Below are 20,734 nucleotides of genomic sequence, written 5' to 3' on the forward strand. Positions count from 1 at the left end.
GTTATGTTTTCAATAATATAATGAAAATAATGAAATTCGAATGGCTCCATTTACCCAAAAAGGATCGTTTCAATAAGGTAATCTTAAATATTGTAATTCTGCATAGCCTGACATTAGCCTATAACCAGCGCTTGAGTTAATAGGCCCATCTGCTGCACCTGTAATGGGGTTTCTCTCCTTGGCCGTCCACCAGAGGGCGATGCATGAACGAATAACCCATTTCACCCGCCTGGTTCTGTCATTTCCCCACAAACACACCTCAAGGTATGTATGATGTATGATTCTTAATAGGAAGCCTACAGTTCAGAGTGAAGTCTTCCCATAGAATAATCAGCTTGGTGTGGGGAAGGGGGGAGACAGACAGTCTGTAAAGATCACTATGTTTGAAATCTCAAAGCAAAAGATCAGCAGAAAATCATAAAATGGTCTTTACTGAATCTGTGGGCATGTCCATAATCTTCCATATACAGCAGTTCATCCCACACTACGTCACAATATAAAGTGTATTTTAACTATTTTCGTGCAGGCATAATAACAGCATGGATTATTAAGTGGTAATGCACACTTACTACCACACTTAATATTACCATACTCTGTTATTTCCATTGTGTTTTGCAAGGAAGCAAAAACCAGAGAGATAGAAGACACATTTTGAAATGTATTTTAAATATATTTTTAAACAGGACAAATGCATTTAAACAGGACAGCTGTGGGAAGACACAGATGCGTCTTTGAACAAAGCCTGGTCCAAATCTACTTTTTGTCCTTGGACAAAAATTGTGTCTAGACAGCCCTCCATGTACTCAGAGCCAACGTAATCAGCACCATCTCCTGAAAAAAGTTAGTTTGAAATGCCAATGTTTATTTTCATATACAGTGTACACCATCATTTAAAGTTTAAATTCCTAACTGTCATGATAGAAGGGTCTTTTTTATGGTATGTTTTAATATAATGTCGAAACCTCGGCCAGAGATTGTCCAGATCAAAACATAAGTACTTGACATTGAAAGATAAACATACCTGGTACTCCACCAAAAGCAAGAAGCATTCCTTTTTTCCACTGTGCCAAAATACTGCTATAGTCACCATCAATGTCCACCTTCTGACTTCCTTTTTTTGTTTCAAAGCTCATTGAGGTTTTTTGGATGATCACGTCAAAGCTAATGAAGTCCTTATCAAAGTTCTCATTGACAGCAAAGGTGTCTGTTTTGACTTTAAAAGCCATCATCTGGAACAGAGAAAAAGAAGGAACATGTGTAATACTAGTGAACACTTTATGCACAGACATTTTTAAAGAAGCGGGGGGAAACATGCACACATACAATCCTCCAGAAAATACTTTTGCCTTTGTCAGCTTTTTATGTTTTATTCACTGTCTGAAATCTATAGCCTGACATGCATTGTGTTAATGCACAGAAATGTGAAATTATGACTAAAATTGCCTATATAGGTGAGAGACTGAACTGACAACCGAAGGAACCATTTCAGTCATTTGCGTATTTTTATAGACAAATTGTCAGTTAATCTAAAGAGGAGTTATATGCATGCAGGAAGTCATGTAGTGTTGTTGAAGTGTTTGTTGTTGTTGTTGTTCTCCTTCTTCTTCTAATTCATCTTTTTGGTCAGCGCTATAATTTACTTAGACTTTGCCAATCCACATGAAACTGGTGTGGTTGTAGCCGCACGTGGCTGATACGGAATATAAGGTTGGGTGAGGTCAAAGAACTTCTTGAGCAATAGCTACAAAAAATGGTTTGCCAAACAGTTTGAAATTTGTATGCCAAGCTCACCTCTAGGAGGCGTATTATCCTAGCTCATCCCAATTAATTTGTGGAGTGGCGCCACCTAGTGGATAATCTTCAAAGCAAAAATCTAGCACTTTACTAGTCAATATCTTGGAAAACATGTGATGGAAAGGTTCAAACTTTCATTTCAAATTTCAGCAGCCAATACATGCCTGTGTGAATTGCCAATCCTAATAAAATGTTGCAGGTTCATTTATAGTGGCATACAGAAGTTATTTACCCAATTCCAAACAAATCATCATTAAGTTGTTGCTATAACAAGCTACAGCATGTTTTCCTCTGTGTCTCTGATATATGGTATGGTCTGTTCTCAAAATGAATTTAGTCTTTAAATCCTTACTTAACATTTACAACATTCACAGGTCCTCTTTCACCCGTTAAAGCGGTCAAATCATGCAATCTTTTACTACTTGGGGCAGTTTGAACATTCTGCTTGGAATAAGTTATTATTATGGTAGTGCATACCCCTGTCCTGTCATAAATGTCGATAGTTGTACGCCTATAAGTAGCATTTACTCTCTATTTAGTATTTTTTTTTTTCAAACATATTCTTGCCTAATTATAATATTTTCAATATATATCATGCATAATTTACATAAATGTGTTTATAAATGGCAAGTACAGTTATACAATAACTCACTTTATGGCTTTATCCCTCTGCATTTAAATCATTTATAGTAATCCCAACTAGAACTCTATCCCAATTTCTGGCGTAATCAGTGCATTTCACAGTAGTAATTCATGTCAATAAAGGAAGGCATAAAGACTCACTAATTAACTTAACGAGTAAAATATCTAAACTATCAGTCAGGCTGAAGGAGCTGTACCCCAGAGTTGGTGTCTTCAGCCACACTCAGGATTGGTGAAGGTGATTCATGTGACCGCAGGGAGAGTATAGTCCCATTCAATGTCTTTGAAGATGTATTTACAGTTATGATGATCCCCTTTTCCTCTGGATCAACTGCAAGAAAGTCTGTGAGAGGAATGATTTTCATGAGTTAATATGTACTGGCTCCTGGTATCTTATTTTAAGTACCTGACTGTTTGTTACAATACACAACCTACAATGAATTTAATCACAATTTGGGCGATATTTCTAGCAACCTGTTACTCTATATTCAACTGTTGTTTGTTCAGAATGTTTTTAGTAATGTCCTGTATTCATTATCTATTATTTTAATAAAATTGGTTCCCTTTCCTTGTGAACGGGTCCTCACCGGATGTGTTAAAAATGGCCAGCCCAGTCCTGGGGAAGAAGCTCCCTGTTTTAATGTTTGTAAAGCAAGGCGTGGTCTTCCTTGGAGCGCTGTCCCATGGAGTGCTGATGTTGAGCCAGTGGCCTCCTTGAACACACCCATCCAGCAGAGGATTGAACTTAACATGTAACCACAGGCAATGACAGGGACAGGACAGAAGGAGAGGGGGATGAAGTAGTAGCAAGAGAGAGATAAAGAAAAACGAGGAATTAGCTAGGCTATGAAACTGTAGCTGGGGAATTCCCTTTGAATCTCCCCACCACTGAACAACACTGATTAGGAGGGTAACCCACTGAGACGAGAAGCTTCTTCTCATGGATCAAGATGCCCCCGAGAGCTAACCGGATGAGTCCTTCCCGTGTGTCAGGCAGGTCTGTGTGCAGGCCCACCACCAGCTCCCGCTTGTTATCGATCTCCAGCACCACAAACGTGTCCTCGCTACGGAGTTCAACCTGTCAAGCACCCCACAAAACAGATGCAACAACAACAACAACCCGTTCTCTAAAGTGTAGAGATGTATTTGCGAAGTAAGTAAGGTTTAATGGAGGTCTATTTAAAATGTAAGAGTTTGTTGATCTCATTGTGTTGAAAGGATTATGAGCGCTCAGATGAACTTTAAAGGAACCATACATTAAGTAGGGCCCTAAAATGTATAGTTCCATATACAACAATTATAAACTTTACGTAAGGTATACAAATGGGAAAGGTTGCCACTGCAGGTTGGAAATGAATTAAAAATAATAACCAAACAGTCCCAATGATTTGAAGCCTACCTTATGCCAGAGGCCATCATTTAGTTTGGGGCCACCAGCCACAGACACCCTCATGTGTGCCTTCCCAATCTGCATCTCTGGGATCCCCTCTCGGAGAGAGAGAACAAACCAGTCATTCCCATCCCTCGTGTCGCCATAGAAGATGGCACCCTCAGGATCAAAAGTCCGAAAAGAAAAATAGGACGTGATGCTGGCAAGGAAAGGTGAAAGACGGGATGTTAGTACAAAAGAACAAACAAATCAGGTAACTAACTCATCAAGTAAAAAAAGAATCAATTTGCAGAAAAGAGACTAGCCTTTGGATTTCAGTGAGAGGGGTACCAAGGCTCATGAAAGGAGTCCAGGTGCGTTCTCTGTTACCAAGATTGATGAGTCCTCCACTCTCAATCTCTCCCCAATAAACAGACAGCAAATAAGATCACAGAGCTCCCCAGACTGCAACTTTAATACCCTTGCAAAATATGACTCTAGCAGGACAGGATATTAACATACTAACATACTAACACACATTTGATCACCCGATGAATGATGTGTGCCATTACATGTTGGACACTTACCTTTTCCATCACTGCATGCACTTCACACCTTCCTGGTGGAACACACAAAATCACCAAAAGTAGCACACGTAAAACAGCCCTGATGAGCCCCATTTTGGAAGAGATAGCCACTGTTGAGATAGTTTGTGGTCCTGAAGAGATAGTGTGTTGTTCTGAGGAGATAGTTTGTGGTCCTGAAGAGATAGTGTGTTGTCCTGAAGAGATAGTGTGTTGTCCTCGTGTGTCGACCCACAGGCATCCAGTTGAATCCTTAACCGACCCCTCAGTGGCCTCTGACTATTTACTGATAAAGTGGCGGCCAGTCCCCTTGCCCCCAATCTCACCAAGAAAGACAAATATGGCAATGTCAAAAACCGGGTGTTATTCTATTTGCCTGTGTGTGTCTTTGTGTTTGTGTGTTTGTGTGTGTGTGTGTGTGTGGGTGGGTGGGGTGAGGGGTTGAGAAAGGAGAGTCCAGAGAGATACAGGGAGAGAATCTCTTAGTAAAATCTCACAATTTGTATTACGGAAGTGTGTATTTCCAAAGAATGCCTAATTTAAATTATAATTCAGTATTACATTTATAATTTTAATAATGTGAAAAACACATACAGAGAATGTTTTCGTCTGGTTTGATAGTCCAAACTAATAAATAACATTATGGCTTTGACACACACATCCAGATAAAACAGTGCACATCATAGCATGAAGTAATATTGCATGCTGTAGGCTCATCTGTTGTCTCATGTCGTCTTTTTTAACTCCATAAGTAAGGTGGGGGGGCGTGTTGACATTGTTTACAGGCTGATGTCATCATATATGACAGCAGGCTGTGCATTGGAGACAGAGCAACATTACATTTAGTTAGTGTGTCCCCCACAAGCCCTGTGGCCTAGTCCTGAACTTCCCCCATGCGGTAAGCAGCTCAGTGTATTTGCTAACTGGACGACCTTTGCAAAATGTTTGATGTCTGTTTGCTTGTCTCAGTGAAACCTTGAAAGCTTTGACCAGGGTTGCATGCATGAGTGTGTGTGTGTGTGCGCGTGTGTGTGTGTGTGTGTGTGTGTGTGTGTGTGTGTGTGTGTGTGTGTGTGTGTGTGTGTGTGTGTGTGTGTGTGTGTGTGTGTGTGTGAGAGTGTGTGTGTGTGTATGTCTGTCTGTGTGCGTGCGTTTGTGTATATGTCTGTGTGTGTGTGTGTGTATGTGTGTGTGTGTGTGTGTGTGTGTGTGTGTGTGTGTGTGTGGGTGGATTGGAGGTTGCATAGGTGTAAAGAGGATCTTTAACCGTTTATCTGAGCTGGCACTGAGCACAGTCAAAGCTGTTGTTTTGAACATCAAATCCCCCCCCCCCCCCCCCCCCCCGTTTTTTCTAACGAATTCTTCTTCAATTTATTTAATTTAAATAACAGTCATGCAATGGTACAATACCACTTTACTTATTTTTTTTAAGGCTGAAAAAAACAGTTATGTGATACTGTGCACTACTTATCCCCCTCTAGTGGGTGGGAGTGCATGTTACAAGGACGGTATTTTTGAACACTTCCAGGGAGCCAGAGGCTAAAGCAGAGGCTAGCCCCACTGTTTGGTTATTAAACTTGTTTCCACTGTTAAATTAACTTGAGTCTTTGTACATTTTGAAATTATATTTGACTTCCAAAGGAGGAACACCAGCTTTCCTCTCATCACAAATACCTTATATTTTCTAACACAGGTCAGTTAATGAATCAATATTGTTTTTTTTGCGTTTCCTGCTCGTTGGTGAAGTTGTTCTCCCAGACCCTGCTGAACACAGGTGGGTGTATTTGTGTTTGTATGTGTCAGAGGGTGAAGGTGGGTGAAGATGATTGTCAACATGTGTGATTGAGCAAATGTGTGCTTTCTTCTTCTTTTTTTATTATTTTCTTTTGGTCATCTGGATATTGACAGAGTCTTTCTTTTTCATAGGATTTTTTGGACACTTGCTCCAATTACAGAGTACATAAAAATGAAGACCATTCTCAAACAGATTTGTATTGTCTAAAACCGAGCAAAGAAATTACGTCTGTTCTTCTTGTTGGGTCATCAGGTTAATACTTTATTCATATGATTGTTGCATGGAGACAGAGAGAAAGAGATATGGAGAGACAGAGAAAGAGAGATAAAGAGGAGAAAAACAAATGAGAAAAGTAATATTAAAAAAATGAGTTGTGGACTTGTTTGGGTGTGTCGTGGCTGCAAGCCTTTGCATTAAATAATAACACAAAGTCATCAAAACACATACTTTTAAAAGCCCTATAGGACAGGCCCCTAAAACTATGGCACAGTATCACATTTATATGTATACGAAACCAGACAACTTAGCCACACTCATCTAACTAAAGCCAACGTCTTTGCATGTTTAGAGAGTCATCAATCTTGTTTGATATTTCAAGTTACCCCATTCTGCCTTGGGACCATAGATAAATATCATTACCAAAACAAGACGTAAAAAGAATCAGTAAAGCACAGACTACCATATCACAAAATCCAGTCTGAACGTTTGAATACTCAGGTTCTCCATTATCAGACTTGTGAATGTAACATGGCAAAAAATATGGCATGGAAATGATTTCTGAATACATCCCAAAAATGATTTTGTGGCCAAACAAAAGTTCTTGTGATTTTATTTCTTATTTTGTTGTTTGTTTATTTCATGAGAGTAAAGAATTGAGGGAGGTAGGGAAGGCCTTTTCAAAGGAAATCAAAACAAATCAGGACCTACGAAAAACAGGGCAAACCCCAAAGGGATATGGTGATTGTTTTGGTTTTTCTTTTATTCTCTGCACACTCTCACACACACACACACACACACACACACAAAAAGGCTTGTAACCACACCCAAGCAAACCCACATCGGCCTCTACAATTGGTCAGGCTGTGCTTTGTACCCTCCGGACACGAACAGTGTTGCGGTTTCATCGCTCGCTCTCAAACGCACTCACACTTCAAAGGCAAGCTGTAAAATGTTTTGGAAATGGCCAGGAGAGGGGGTGGCGGTGAGGAGGGCAGTAGTGGTGCGGGTAGAGAGAGGGATGGAAGGAGGGTGAGGGGGCGGCGGATAATTGGACAGCTTCCATACTGATTCAAACAAAAAAATGGCAGCTGTTCTTTTTTTTGGTATTTAGATTTTTAAAAAATAAAAAAATGAGGGTGGGCAATAAAGGGATGTGGTGCAAAGTGATAGAAAGAACAAAAAAACAACGAAAAAGGAAGTAATTTGTATTTTCAGGGGGAAAGAAGAGCCGAGAGACTGTTGACAATAGCAGAGGAGATGCTGTAGGCAAGTGTTGCTCATGCGTTGTGAATATTGAACCCATGTTTCTTGTCATGTTGCTAAGACTACTGTATATATACCAAGACTGCATAACGCTTCATTACATGTTATTTTTTTTTTCAAGTCAGAAAACAGATTCTATTCCATCTACCATAGTGTTCTCTCTTATGTTCTTCATCAACCTCATGACTAAAATTACATTCATATTTATGTATACTCAAAAACCCTTTTTGCAGAATCCTTGTCTTTCTACTAAAAGGGGTTAAGGAATTAAACAAAAACAAAAACAAAACAAATTATCTGGTATAAAAATCACAGAGAGATATACATAACAGAAAAAAAAACTCCCAGCAGGCATCTAGGGGGAACTCCAGTACAATGGACTCTAAGCCCAGCCCCTACTGAGACACTGTCAGGATCGACTGACGTCATCCCTGTTGTCCCCGCCGTGGCGCAGCAGAGGGGAAGAGAGGAGCTGCTGGCGGCTAACGGAAGCACAGTCTGGGACATGGCAGAATTCTCTAGAACATCTCTGCCACTTACAGACTGAGTCAGGTTAGACTTTAATGGGCTCTCCCTGTTAGCCCTCAAGAATGGTGAAGGGGGAGAGCTGTCAATCTTTTGTAAGATTTTCCTTTTTTTATTTTCAGGAAAACTCTCGTAATATCACCCATGTCAGGTACCTTTATCTGTCCATCTTTCTGACTATCCCTTTTCTTTCTCCCTCGTTTCCTCTGCCTAAATGCTCTCAGACTCATCGAAGTTAAAAAAGAATGTGTCTTTGGCGGGACACCAGGGGGAGCTGGGGTACGAAAGGCCACTAACGATAAGGTCGATTTTGTTTAGGCTATTTATATATTTAGTAAAAATCCACAGAAATGAGATGAATAGTTTGAGGACAGGAAGTATCCGAACCAGCTGGTTTAACTGTTCTTATTTATTGGCCAGTTTGTTGATAATATATATTCAAGATGTGAAGTGAAACCTTAAGCCCATTTCCTGTAACATATGAGCACATTTGAACATAGGTTGATCCAGATTGTTTGTATGTATATTGGACAAAAAGGCCTCCGTCAAAACAGATTTGTGTCCCCTGACCACCAAGGTTTTTGTTAGTGTTTTAGAGGCATCAGTTATTAACGATCAGGCACAGACTTGATTTCAGCCTTCAGTTGCTCTGGGGCTTGCTAGGTTAAACCTGTCAGTGGAAGGGAACCATCCAATGCAGACACTTCAAAAGAGAGAAAGACCTACACAAGGCAAATCCATCTAACATAGGAATGATATGGCGTGCATACCTCCGATCTCTATGGAATGGATCAAGACCTACGTAGCTGAGAATAGCCACAAATGTTAACAGACATACACACACACACACACGCACACACACATACGTGCACACACATACACACATACCCTCTAGTACAGCCAGAGCCACATCCACTCATAGGTTTGTTATTTGACCCCATTGAAGCTGAATGACATAACCAAGCTTATCCCTTTCCTTTCCTAATACACTTAGTCTCCATTTGAGGTGTTATATCATTATTATTCATTATATCAATATTATAATAATTATTCGGCTACAGTGGGAAGCATACTGAACTAAACTGTTGCAAAACACACACCCTGTTAGCTGTTATATTCTTATTATATCATAGTTATTAACAGAAGGAGTCTGAGAAGACAAACAATCAAGCTCTACAGTTACTACAGAAAGACATGACTAAAGGAGTGGTGTGCTGGAGGCACATCTGACTAAAAGGAGAGAGGAAGGGAGGAAGAGAAGACTGTCTGTCTTTCCCCTCTCATGTCCCCTCTTCACCTTTCTCCGCCCTTCCAAAAGACCTATTCGTCCCTTTACCCCCTTCTCTACAATTTCCAAGGTCTCATGACTACTTTTACAAAAAGAGAGGCAAGTACTGTCAAGTGCTGTTAGTTTTACCAAAGAGCATCAAAATAACAAAACAAAAACAAATGAGTAAGTCCTCTGCCAAAAGGCCTGGTCTTCTGGTTTTATTTCCTTAAATATTCCTTCAGAGATGCAGACTCTAGAATGTTCTCCTATGGGTTGGCGCTGTCCCTCTTTTTGCCGCTGGCACTGCCGCCACCATAGAAGCTGGGGTTCGCCACCAAGGTATGTGGTGCGATGCCCGTGTAAGGGGCAGTGGCCGCGGCATAGTTGAAGAGAGCAGGCAGAAAGGGCAGGGGCTCAGCCTTGTCCCCAGATGCCCCCATCATGTTCATGGCCATGGGCAGGGTGGCTAGATTGTAGGGGTAGGCTAGCAGCTGGGGGGCACACAGGAGCGCGTATGGGTCACGGTAGAAGGGCAGTTTGGCCAAATCTCCAGGAGAAACCATCTTGCCCAGCGATGCAAAGGGAAAGGGGCTGGCAGGGTAAGACATGAAGTTGTCCTCTTGTTTTTTCCCGGAGCGAAAGCCCCCAGGCACAATCAAAGGCAAAGGGAAGTCCTGGACGGGGTAGCCTCTGTTCTCCCTTTGGGGGTCCCCAGTGAGGTTTGAGGGAGCGCTCTCCCGCTTCGCCTCAGACACCCTGGGGAGCAGCAGAGCATGGGCAGAGGGGCGCTCGTTGGCCCCGGTCGAACTGGTTGGCAACATGAGCCCCTGCCGGCCGAGCCGACGGGAATGCGTTGCGTCCTGTTTCGCCCGCACCAAATCTGCGGTGCTTGGGGAGTGCCGAGGTGACTTTGAAAGCCTCTGCAAAGTGTTGCCAGTAGTGGTTTGAACCACGGAGTGTTTTGGAGACGGCGCCGGGCTCACTGGCTCCTCTTTGGGCACGAGCAGAGTCATCTCTTGCTCCCTGTGCTGTTGTTCGTTTTGGAAGTTGTGCAGCCCAGCAGTCAGTTGCACCCTTTCCCTCTCTCTCTCCCTTTCCCTCTCCCTCTCCCTTTCCCTCTCCTTCTCCCTAGATCTATCCCTTCCCTTCTCTCGCTCCCTCTCCCTCTCCCTCTCCCTCTCCCTCTCCCTCTCCCACTCCCTCTCCCTCTCCCTCTCCCTCTCCATCTCTCCCTCTCTCTCCCTCTCCCTCTCCCTTTCCCACTCCCTTTCCCTCTCCCTCTCCCTCTCCCTGGCCAGAATGGTCGGCATGGTAAAGTCCTGTGCTTGGTTGTCACTAGGGCTGCAGGACAAGGCAGGGACCCTGAGATCCTGGGCCACTTGTGCATTGTTAAAAAGCACATGGGGGCCCCTTTTACCCTGTTTCTCTCTGTCTAAGGTACTCTCACGCTCTACATGTGCCACCCTGTTGGGCTCTGTCATAAGGGGTAGAGATAAAGCATTGTCAGATGTTAACTGGGGTTGAGCTGGCATGACAGAATAGGAGCTGTTTGGCCTCTCTGACGCTCTCTGGACAGGACTGCTTTTCCTCTGATCAAGAACATCCAGGCTTTTCTTTTCAGGTGTTCTGTAGTCTAAACACTCCGCTCCATTTAGGACCAAAACACTGTGCAGATTGGGTGATGACAAAAACCTATGGCCATCTGCTGTGGAGTTGGTGAGGCTGTCTGGTGTAGCTGTCTTTGTACATTGTGGACTCGGAGGGGGGCTTTGTATGGTCTGGTGCAGGCTTTGTACACTGGGACTTCTGTCGACGGTCACCGCCTCTGGGACATCAGAGGACTCTGGCATTTGGTTCTCTGCCTGGGCTTCACAAGGCTGGCTCAGACTTGACAACTTAACACATTCAGCGAACACCTGCTTCTGCTTTTGTGGTGTAGTTAGCGTGGTGTAGTTAATGACTGGGGTCGGCTTCACGTGGTCACTGTTGGTCTCTTGTGGCTCACTCAGAGACCGATCCGCCAGTTTTGGGCTCGCACTGGGCATGCTCAGTTGGGCCTCTGCTGCCATGGCTGGGCTGTTTAACTCATGCCTCCTGAGGTGGCGACTCAGTGCTGTGGCCGTCTTGCACACCTTGTTACACTGCGAACAGATGTGCCTGACAAGAGGTCTCCTACCCACACAAGCCGGGCCATCCCTCTCCGTGATGTCCCCGGCCTGGTCACAACCGGCATCTGTCTCCATGGCCTCATCCCCAGCTGCTGAAGGCAGCGCAGACAGAGCAGGGGGGCTCTTGGGACAAGGTTTGGGGTGCTGGGCCTTCTGATGCTCCTCTAGCTTGGACTGGGAGTGGAACGTGGCCTGACACAGCATACACACAAACTCAATCAAATGGGTCAGCTCATGTTTGTCCCGCTTTCTCACGCTGGAGAACCACCGGCCACAGGTGCCACACTCTGCTGTCTGTCCTCCCACTGTCCAGCTCCGTTCCTGTCTGTCCGTGGATGGCTTTGAGGTATCCAGGAAGGGCTTTGGTTCAGGAGCAGGCAGGTCAGGCATGGACTGGCTTTCTTCTTCCACCACAGTGTCCTCATTCTCTTTCAGAGGGGCAGAAGGTGTGTTCATGATGTCACTCTCCTCCTCCTCCGTCTTAAGTGCCTGCTCGTCCCTGTCCACCCCATCATCTCCCAGCTCTTCCTCCCCGTCCTCCTCCTCCACCCGATTGTCTTTGTGGTTTGCGAGTCTCTCGCCTCTCTGCATCTGCCTCAGTGATCGCTTGTAGTGTAGCTTACGCTGCCAGCTTTTCACCTTCTGCACGTGAGGGGCTTTGCGCTTGGGCTTGTAAGAGTAATACGGCCTCCAGAGGTTGTCCTCTCCATCCTGATCGCTGTCCTCCTCTCGCACCTCCTGGCGAAAGTAATACTCCCTCACCTTTGTTGGAGTTTTTGGGGTTTTCTTTCGGGGCTCCCCCTCTGCCTCCTCCTTGCTGGAGCTCCGATGGGAGCGGTGTTTGTGGCGATGGTGATGAGTGTGACGGAGCTCCCTCTGCTCCTCCGCTGCAGAGGCATCGCCCTTTTTGGCTTTGCAGGCCGACGGGTCTTTGTTCCTCATGAGGTCTGTCTCAGAGATGCTCCGTTTGACGATGGCCTCCTCTCCGATACGTACAGTGATCTGGCACAGCGGCCCTGTTCCCTTGGCCTCGGGCACAGCCCCATGGCTGGATGGCTTACTGGAGTGGGAGTCATTTTTACTGTGCGACTTGCGCACCTTGTGATGAGCTTTACCTGTCCCTGTTTGTCTGCTCTCAGAGATGTCTGTGTGCTCTGAGGCACTGCCTGTCTCCCTCTGGGTGTCCGTGGACTCTTTTTGTGCATGTTTCTTTGTTGAGCGCTGAGAAGTTCTTACCACTGGCTGCCCACTAGGCAGAGGGGAGGGGGAGGAGCTGTTTGGAGGGCTTTGTGCGCTGCCAGCTGAGATCTGATTACTGTGAACAATTACAGAAGATGAGACCGCTGTGCCGTGCACAATGACGGACGGCTTAGTGTGTCCATAGGTGATGACGGAGGAAGCAGCTGTGGCCGGACTGCAGTCCCCCTTGGGAAGTTTGGGCGGCCTGCCGTTGCCACCAGCCAGCCCTGATTCTGACATATTTCCCTCTCTCCCGCTAACTGGCATGCCTCCTTGGGTGGCAGCCAGCGTGGCGAGTTCATCCTGACCCAGGCTCAAGCTGATGGGGAATGCGTCTGGGTCTTCCTTCAGACCCGTTGGGTGAGCATCAGCGAGGAGGGCCTGCAGTTCGCCAGCATCCAGGGTGGTGGGCAGAGCACAGTCCAAAGACAGAGGATCAGGGGGCAGTAGCATGCCTTCCGCCATCGAGTGGCTGTAGGTCTTATAGGGCCTTTTCTGCGCACGCATGGGCAGCAGGCGGTAGAGCTTGAGGGCATTGACCTTCTGCTTATAGCCTCCATTGGCTGTTTTCTCGCTGGAGATGAGGCTGGGGCTGATGCCGTGTACAGCCTTCTGGTGGGTCTTGAGGTTGTAGTAGGTGGGGAAGGCCTCCCAGCAGAAGATGCACTGGTAGCGGCGCTCCCCTGTGTGCCAGACCTCGTGTTTGGTGCGGTATTCCGCCAGGGCGAAGACCTTTTCACAGAAGTGGCAGGGGTACTTCCGGCGCCAGGAGTGGACGTTGGAATGCCGCTTAAGGCTGGACAGTGTCATGTAGGACCGCTCACACACAGTGCAGAAGTAGATGATGTGGCCGTCCACAACCTTGATAAAGTGATCGTCCTCGCTAAGCTGCCCTTCTTCGCCGAGAGGAAAAGAAATTCGACGGCGCCCCGCAAGGCCACGTCCTTTCTTCATAGGGCGACCAGCTCCGGTCACGTGACCTGGCTCAGCCGACTCCCCCTCCCCTTCCCCCTCCACTGCTTCTTGCTCCCCCAACTCCTCTGCCTCATTGAGGGGTTCCTGTTTGGGCTGGATGGGGAGAGCTGGCAAAGCCTGCTTGCACATGGCCTCATGGGACTGCAGTCTTTTGTTATGGATGAAGGCTTTGCCACAGTGGCGGCAGCTGAGCGCTCGGCTGCCTCGGTGCAGCCTCATGTGGACGGTGAGGGAGGAGGCGGTGCTGAAAAGACGGTGGCACACCCCGCACAGAAGCTCCGGCTTCATGATCTCCTGGGAGGCATCACCAGGCAGAGAGGGAGCAACAGACGGAGGGGAAGGAGGGGGGCTGAGGGACGGGGAGGGGGAGAGGGGAGGGGGAGAAGCAGGGGGGTCAGCTGGCTGAGCGACAGTCAGCTCCCTCCGTGGAGTCCCCCCCTTGGCTTGTTTGCTTTTGGAGCTGTGGTCCTTCCTCCTCTCCGACCCCCTGGCCCCCTGGCCCTGGAAGGCCTTGGTGCTCAGTTTGAAAAGGATATGTGCTGTCTCTGTGGTCGAGTGCTCTGGGTTGGTGCCGTGTGGAAGGCTCCCCTCAGAGGCATCCCCTGAATAGCCCGCTGCTGGTCCAGGGGGGAGGCTCTGAAAATGGGAATCGGGACCAGCTGTGGAAAAGGGTGGAGTGGATTTAGAGTCCTTCCTGACTGATGCAGTGAGATCCACGGGAGAGAATGAGGAAGAGCAGGAGGAGGAAGATGCAGAGGAGCGTGGGGCGGCTGGCAAGTTGTTGCGTCTCATTGGCATGCTTGCCAGCTGCTTGTCCGTGAGAGAATCCATCTTCCTTGTACCCTCTGCGAGGCTCATCTCATGCTCTGCAACAGATGAGGGCAGGGAGAGTGGGATGGGACAGTGGTTTTGTGCCATGGGGACTGGCAACCCTGCGCTGAGGGGAAAGCGGAGAGATATTTTCGTGGTTTGGCCGACATCCGCCGGGTTGCTCTCCTCCCCCATCCTGTTCCCTTTCAGTTGTTTGCTTTTCATCTGCACCCTTTTCTTAACCCCTGATCTGACAAGGAAAGGCACCTCGAGGCTGCAGTCTGCCGCCTCCGAAAGACGCCTGGCACCTCCGGGGTCTCACTGGGAGACGCGAGATGTGAAGACGTAGTCCGGCAGGTCGGAAAGTGTCCTAGGCCGGAGGCAGGAGGGCTCCACCGCTCTCTCTTTTCCAGGAGTGGTGGTAGAGGAAGTACCCCAGGGAGTGCTGGTGGCAAGGGAAGACGAAAGCTGGCGGAAGTATGAGCCGCGGGCAGCTCGGATGCTCTGGTGGGCGTGGACCTCTGTGTCGTTGGCAGCGTCGATTGTGACGTCAAACGGCGGGGCAAGGTCGGCAAGGCGCTGCTGATTCAGCTCAGACAGGACGCTGCTGGAGTGATGGGGGTCCCATAGCTCCGCCTGGGACACCATGGCACTACCCCCAAACCTAAAATGGATAAGAAGATAAAAGGATTAGTGTCGGCCAGGAGAAACACAGAAACAAAAAAACACCTCAAGGTCATGTCAAGAAGGCATTTGAGCACAGTGACAGTGACTGTAATGTAAAGAAGTTGGGTTGGCAAACTGTCTTCCCATAATCGAAAACAGGGCACAAGGCCGTGCTGAAATAGACAGAGCAGAAAATAAGAAAAGATCTATGCTAATCACACACAGGCACTGGCTCGGTTGGGGTATCGGGTGAAGGGGCAGAGAGAGGGGAGGGGAAAGGGGCTCTAGCCAAGCAGGGCATTTGTACTTTGGCACAGCAAGACCGCATAAGGAATCCGAAAGATGCGCACTTCCACCTGCGACACGGACCGCCAATCCAGAGGGAGAGACTTAAACACTGATTTGTCAACAACTTTTTTTGTTTTTTTTTTACCGCACAGGCTGGTTTGTTGGATGGTTTGGGATTAGGTGTGAGGTGTGAGATGTGTGGGTGTGGGTGTGGGTGTGGGTGTGGGTGTGGGTGTGTGCGGGTACGTGTGTGTTTGTGTGTTTGTGTTAGTGTTTCTATGTGTATGGAGGGGGGGGGGGGTTTCTGTCCTGTGCATCCGGTCGTCTCTGTCGCAGTGAGGCCTGAGAGAAAGAGCAATAGCGCTTTCCATAACAACGCTAAGCGAGAATGCTGCCGAACATTATTGCAAGAATCCACTGCTTCGCACACAACACTCTAAAGCCTCCCATACAACACCATCTTATACTTATTGTGATTTTTTTTCAAGTATATCTATTTTTTTAATCGTCTTTTCAGCCAGGGATTGTGGTACTAACGATGCAACCGTAGAAAAATCCCCAGTCATGCTTTTCTGTCTGCATTTTCTGTCGGGCACAGAGGCAGGCAGGCAGGCAGGCCTCTGTAAAATTCCACAAGCGGCCCTGAACACACAGAAACTAGGTCAGCACTGTTATTGCAGAGAAGAGAGGAGGGAGAGGGAGAGAGAGAGAGAGAGAGAGAGGAAAAGAAAGGGCAAGTGAGGGAGTGAACACGCAAGAGAAAAGGAAAGAAGCACAGGGCGAGAGAGCGGGAGAGAGAGAGACAGGGGAAAAGAATGAAAGAAAGAGAGAATGAGGGAGAGACACAGAAAGAGGAAGAGTGAAGAGGAGCGATTGAGAGAGCGAGCCAGGAACACACAGACACACTGGCAGACATACACTCATGTAAAGGTTTTTCCCAGTAAACAGCCTCCTCAGATCGACAGGTTACGAGATGCCCACTGATGCTGGGAAGCAAACGCTATAGGCAGTACGGGAGCGATGAGAGACGTTGCAAAACCTGAACTCTTTGACAAGCCTGAGGAAAGTAGGGCCGTCTCAAAATGTGGACCCAACCACTCCATCAGCAGGCTTTCGCTGTGTAAAAATAAAAAAAAAAGAAACATCCACCCAATCAGCAGCAAGCTCCTATGTTGAAAGTGACACACTTCCAGTCAGAGCCAAGGGAAATTCAGAGGAAGAAAAGAGACTGTTGACAAAGGTGCGGATATCCCAGACAAATTAGCCAGGAAGTGCATGCTAATGAGAGGGCCGTCTGTGTGTGTGACATGCTGCCCAAACATATGGCGGGATTTACACTAGCCCTGTCTTGCACCTGTTGTGATCTAAATGGCAGTCAGTCGGGGAGATAACCAGACACGATGAGGTCTAAAAATGTCACGATTTCATCTGGTGTTTGCGTCTGTGACGGGAAACTGCGTCTGCCACCCCCAAGCCTCGCATTTGTGTGTGTGTGTGTGTGTGTGTGTGTGCATGTGTGCGTTTGTGTGTGTGTGTGTGTGTGTGCGTGACGCAGGCACTGCTTCTCCACAAACAGTGCTCCACACAAGAGGCTGGCCAAGCGTGACAGGGACTTCAACACCCACCCACAACCCCCACCCCCACCCCCCAGCGCACACACACACCCCTCAACCCCACCCGATACACAAATGCTCCCTCCTTTCTCCCCTCAACACTCCCACACACCCACCCATCTGAGCCCCAGCATGGCGAATACCAAACCAGTCCCCCCCCTCCCCAAAAAAATAACGAGGGTCAGTCCACAGTCCACATCCTTCAGAGCTTAGGGATCTCCTGTAAAGTGAAATTACAGGAAATGAGAATTTGGTTGTCTGCTTGCTGATGAGTCATAGGTATACTGGAAGACAGGATTAAAAAAACAAAAAGTATCACAAACAAACGTATGAAACACATGAAGGTTGAGGATTAGGAGAGGCCAAACAGATACTTCAGTCCTTGTGTTTTTCAGCAAGAGAGAGAGAGAGAGAGAGAGAGAGAAAGAGAAAGAGAGAGAGAGAGAGAGAGAGAGAGAGAGAGAGAGAGAGAGAGAGAGGGAAAAGCACTGAAGTGTTTCCAAAAATGGCCGCTGCCCTCCTCAACAACATCAACAAAACAAAAAAACACACGACTGGAATCCAACCAAAATCAGGCTCTCGCATGAGAAGAAGGTTTGCCCCTCACAACATACAATGTTCTAGTCATTCCCCAGCGGTTTTTAGGTGAAATGAGAGAAGCCCGTGAGTGGGCATTCACGAGGGGTTAATGGGCTAAAGTTTCATGCTGCCCCAACAACAGAGAAGCGCCAGGAGCACGGGCTGGAGAGACGGGGAGGTGTGAGCCCCTGCCTGTTTCCATGTGGGCAGCCGAGGGCGCCTGGCCTGCCTTCAAGGCGAGGGGTTGGGCTAAAAAAAAAATGTGGGGGGGGGGGCTGGTCACTCACGAGAGGCCTGAACTCTGTACAACCTCCGGACAGAGAACACGGCCGAGCCAGGGGCCAGCCAGCTGAGAACAGCGGTGAGGGGACCTGCAAAGGGGGGAAAATGGATGGAGAGAGAGTTGGGTTTAAGGAATATAGACAGAAAGGATAGAAAGGGGAGTTGCGTGGTTGAGGCTGATGTGTGTGTGTGTGTTTACATGTGCTTGCGTCTTTGTATAAGCGGGGAGGGTTCACGTCATGGTATATGGATTTCATGGTGTTCTTGTCTCCCAGCACCTACGCAGCGTTTCTCAGTGGCATTTTCCTCTGGCGAAACTGTGGTATCGCTGCGATTTTGCATGCCAGTGTCGGTGCTCCGCTAAGCCTCCCCTATGTAAAATACACTGCTTTACATGGTCTGTTAGGTTTCAACCCAGCAAGTAATTCCCATAATTCTGTCGCTGTAATGGAATCATGGGAAGAGTCAGCGTGAGGGTAGGACGCGGAAGAGGAGTGGAAGGGGGGGAATTATCCAGAGAAAGTGGGAATGGTATCCTGTTGGTGACAGCGCTGGAAGTAATTTCCTCCAAAATCATTTCCAACACGGCTTCGGCAACCTTGCCTGAGGGAATTAGCACCGTGATGTTGCTTGATGGTACAGAATGCTGTCACAGCTTCTTACATGAAAATTGGTCAGAACATCTGGTCAGTCTTTTTCGCCATGCATCAACCTTAGCAGATGGCACATAGGGTACATAGTAAGGCTGATCTGTCCAGTGGTGGGATACCGGTGGTGAACTTTGAAGGAAACACAAGGCTTTTGGCAACCAGCCTCACCATGACTTGACCTCTGACCCCTTTCGCTGGCAGGCATTTTTTAGGCTCATTTTCTCTTGTGTCGAGAACGAGAGCTCACCACAGCAGGCAAGAGGAATGCGAGGTTTGGTTGAGCTTGTTTTTTTTTTCCTGAGAAACCTGATTACTGAACAAAGTGGCAGGGGCGCAAGTGCAAGGTGCTCAAGAAATAGCAATAAGGCTGCGTGACGTCTGTATACCCTCCCAGGTTTAGCAACAACTCCCTCCCTACCCCACCCCCCCCCCCACCCCCCCCCACCCCCAACCCCCAACAAGCCCGACCAAAAGAGAAGCAAAACATAGAGGAGGATATTCCTAATGACACAGCAGCCTCTGAAGGAAGACAGAGCTCGGAAAATTGTCTTCCTCTAAGGACTCGAGCCGCATGAAACAAGTATGTGCAAGTCTGCCGTTCAACCTGCCGCTGTCTTCTTGTGATGATAAGTTGATTGAAATTGACCCATTTGAGGCCGAAACAAAAAATGGTTTCCCAAAATACAAAACCCACGTCATTCCTAATGTCTCCTATGACGTGCGGCACATCTCGATCCAGAGTGGCTCGAAATCAACGTGGAGGTCTCCATATTTTTTAAAAGAATGACAAAGAAGTTTCTGCGTATTTTGCCAGAATTACTGTGCGCGTCATCGGCCCTGAAAAAAGAACTGCGTGGTTCGCCAGCGAGACAGGAGAGGATAAGGGAGACAGGCCCTCATTAGCACACACACACGCACACACAGCCACATACACGCATAAGCTGATACACACACACACAAACACACACATACTAACAAAACAACAACAAGAGCAGCAGCAGTACTTTAGTGATCGGGTAAGCAAGAAAAACCTAGCAGGGAAAGAGAGAAGACAACCAAATCTGCTAACAGCTCCCTCTCCTCACTCTCTTTCTCGGCTAGGCAAGCACACAACAAGACAACGTACCTCGGAAAACCTCCTGCTGCATCTCTGCTGCGATGTGTTCTCTCTCTCTCTCTCCCCTCTCTCTCGCTCTCGCTCTCGCTCTCTCTCTTTCGCTCACTTGCTCGCCCTCTTTCTGTGTGCGCACGTCTGCGTGTGTGAGTGAGAGAGAGAGCACAGGGAGAAACGCGCACGCACACACACACACTCACACACACAGGCAAGCAGTGTGTAGAGACAGAGGGCAGGAACGACTCTCACACTCTGACTCTCTCTCCCTCTATTCCCCCTCCTCTTTCCCCTTCTCTCTCTCTCTCTCGCGTTGCCTCTCTCGCCTGCTCTCGCCTCGCTCTCTTCCTCTATCGCCTGCTCCTGCTTGCTCTCCCTCTTTCTCACTTCAGTTTGCCGCTGACACATGATTCTGGGTGCTTTTTTTCTACTTTTTTTCCGGCAAGTGATTTTTATTTTTTTCATCGAGGACCCCCCCCCCCCCCCCCCTCCCCCCAAAAAATATCCCACAACCAACACCACCACCGCCCCTTACCTCCCTCCCCAACTCTATTCTGATTCCAATCCTCTTTTTATTTGGAAGTATTGTTCTTCACAAACACACACACAGTCTGTCTCAGACACACACACACTACTTTATATACACAAAGCCTGGCGATACAGAAGGAAAGAGAGGGAGGGAGGAAAGGAGGGAGGGAGGGAGAGCGAGAGGACGCCATTTAAGCAGTTTGTTACGAGCACTGCCAGTCCCCAAAATGGCTGAAAACAAACAGGAGCTGTGCCAACATAAAAAAAGCTTGGGCACTGGGAGACACGGACAGAGAGAGGAGATAAAGGCAGAGGGGAAGAGAGACGGGGAGAGAGAGACAGACAGTTTGAGTCCAGTGTGTGA

General features: G+C 47.5%; 2 protein-coding genes across 2 annotated transcripts; both read right to left on the minus strand.

Moving 5' to 3' along the window:
- Positions 1-694: 694 nt before the first annotated feature.
- shbg (sex hormone-binding globulin) lies at positions 695-4,485 on the minus strand (the record flags this gene model as incomplete). The annotated part of the gene is made up of 8 exons (XM_080838914.1): positions 695-831; positions 1,022-1,229; positions 2,634-2,779; positions 3,024-3,180; positions 3,356-3,514; positions 3,836-4,025; positions 4,132-4,223; positions 4,393-4,485. The coding sequence occupies 8 exons, from the start codon at positions 4,483-4,485 to the stop codon at positions 695-697; spliced, it is 1,182 nt and encodes a 393-aa protein (XP_080695040.1).
- Positions 4,486-6,442: 1,957 nt separating this feature from the next.
- Positions 6,443-19,910, minus strand: zbtb4 (zinc finger and BTB domain containing 4). Its single transcript, XM_080839867.1, has 4 exons — positions 19,858-19,910; positions 14,976-15,317; positions 10,757-14,903; positions 6,443-10,525 (listed from the first exon to the last, which is right to left on the minus strand). The coding sequence occupies exons 2-4, from the start codon at positions 15,299-15,301 to the stop codon at positions 9,728-9,730; spliced, it is 5,271 nt and encodes a 1,756-aa protein (XP_080695993.1). The 5' UTR covers positions 15,302-15,317; positions 19,858-19,910; the 3' UTR covers positions 6,443-9,727.
- Between the last annotated feature and the right edge of the window lie 824 nt (positions 19,911-20,734).

Source organism: Sprattus sprattus (genome assembly GCF_963457725.1).
Source record: "Sprattus sprattus genome assembly, chromosome: 5".
Taxonomy (NCBI): domain Eukaryota; kingdom Metazoa; phylum Chordata; class Actinopteri; order Clupeiformes; family Clupeidae; genus Sprattus; species Sprattus sprattus.

Coding starts and splice junctions, on each gene's coding strand:
- zbtb4 (XM_080839867.1), bottom strand. CDS start 15,301: ATGGTGTCCCAGGCGGAGCTATGGGACCCCCATCACTCCAGCAGCGTC. Junction 14,904..14,975: donor TTCACATCTCGCGTCTCCCA/GTGAGACCCCGG, acceptor TTTCCTTGTCAG/ATCAGGGGTTAAGAAAAGGG. Junction 10,526..10,756: donor TTACCATGCCGACCATTCTG/GCCAGGGAGAGG, acceptor AGGGTGCAACTG/ACTGCTGGGCTGCACAACTT.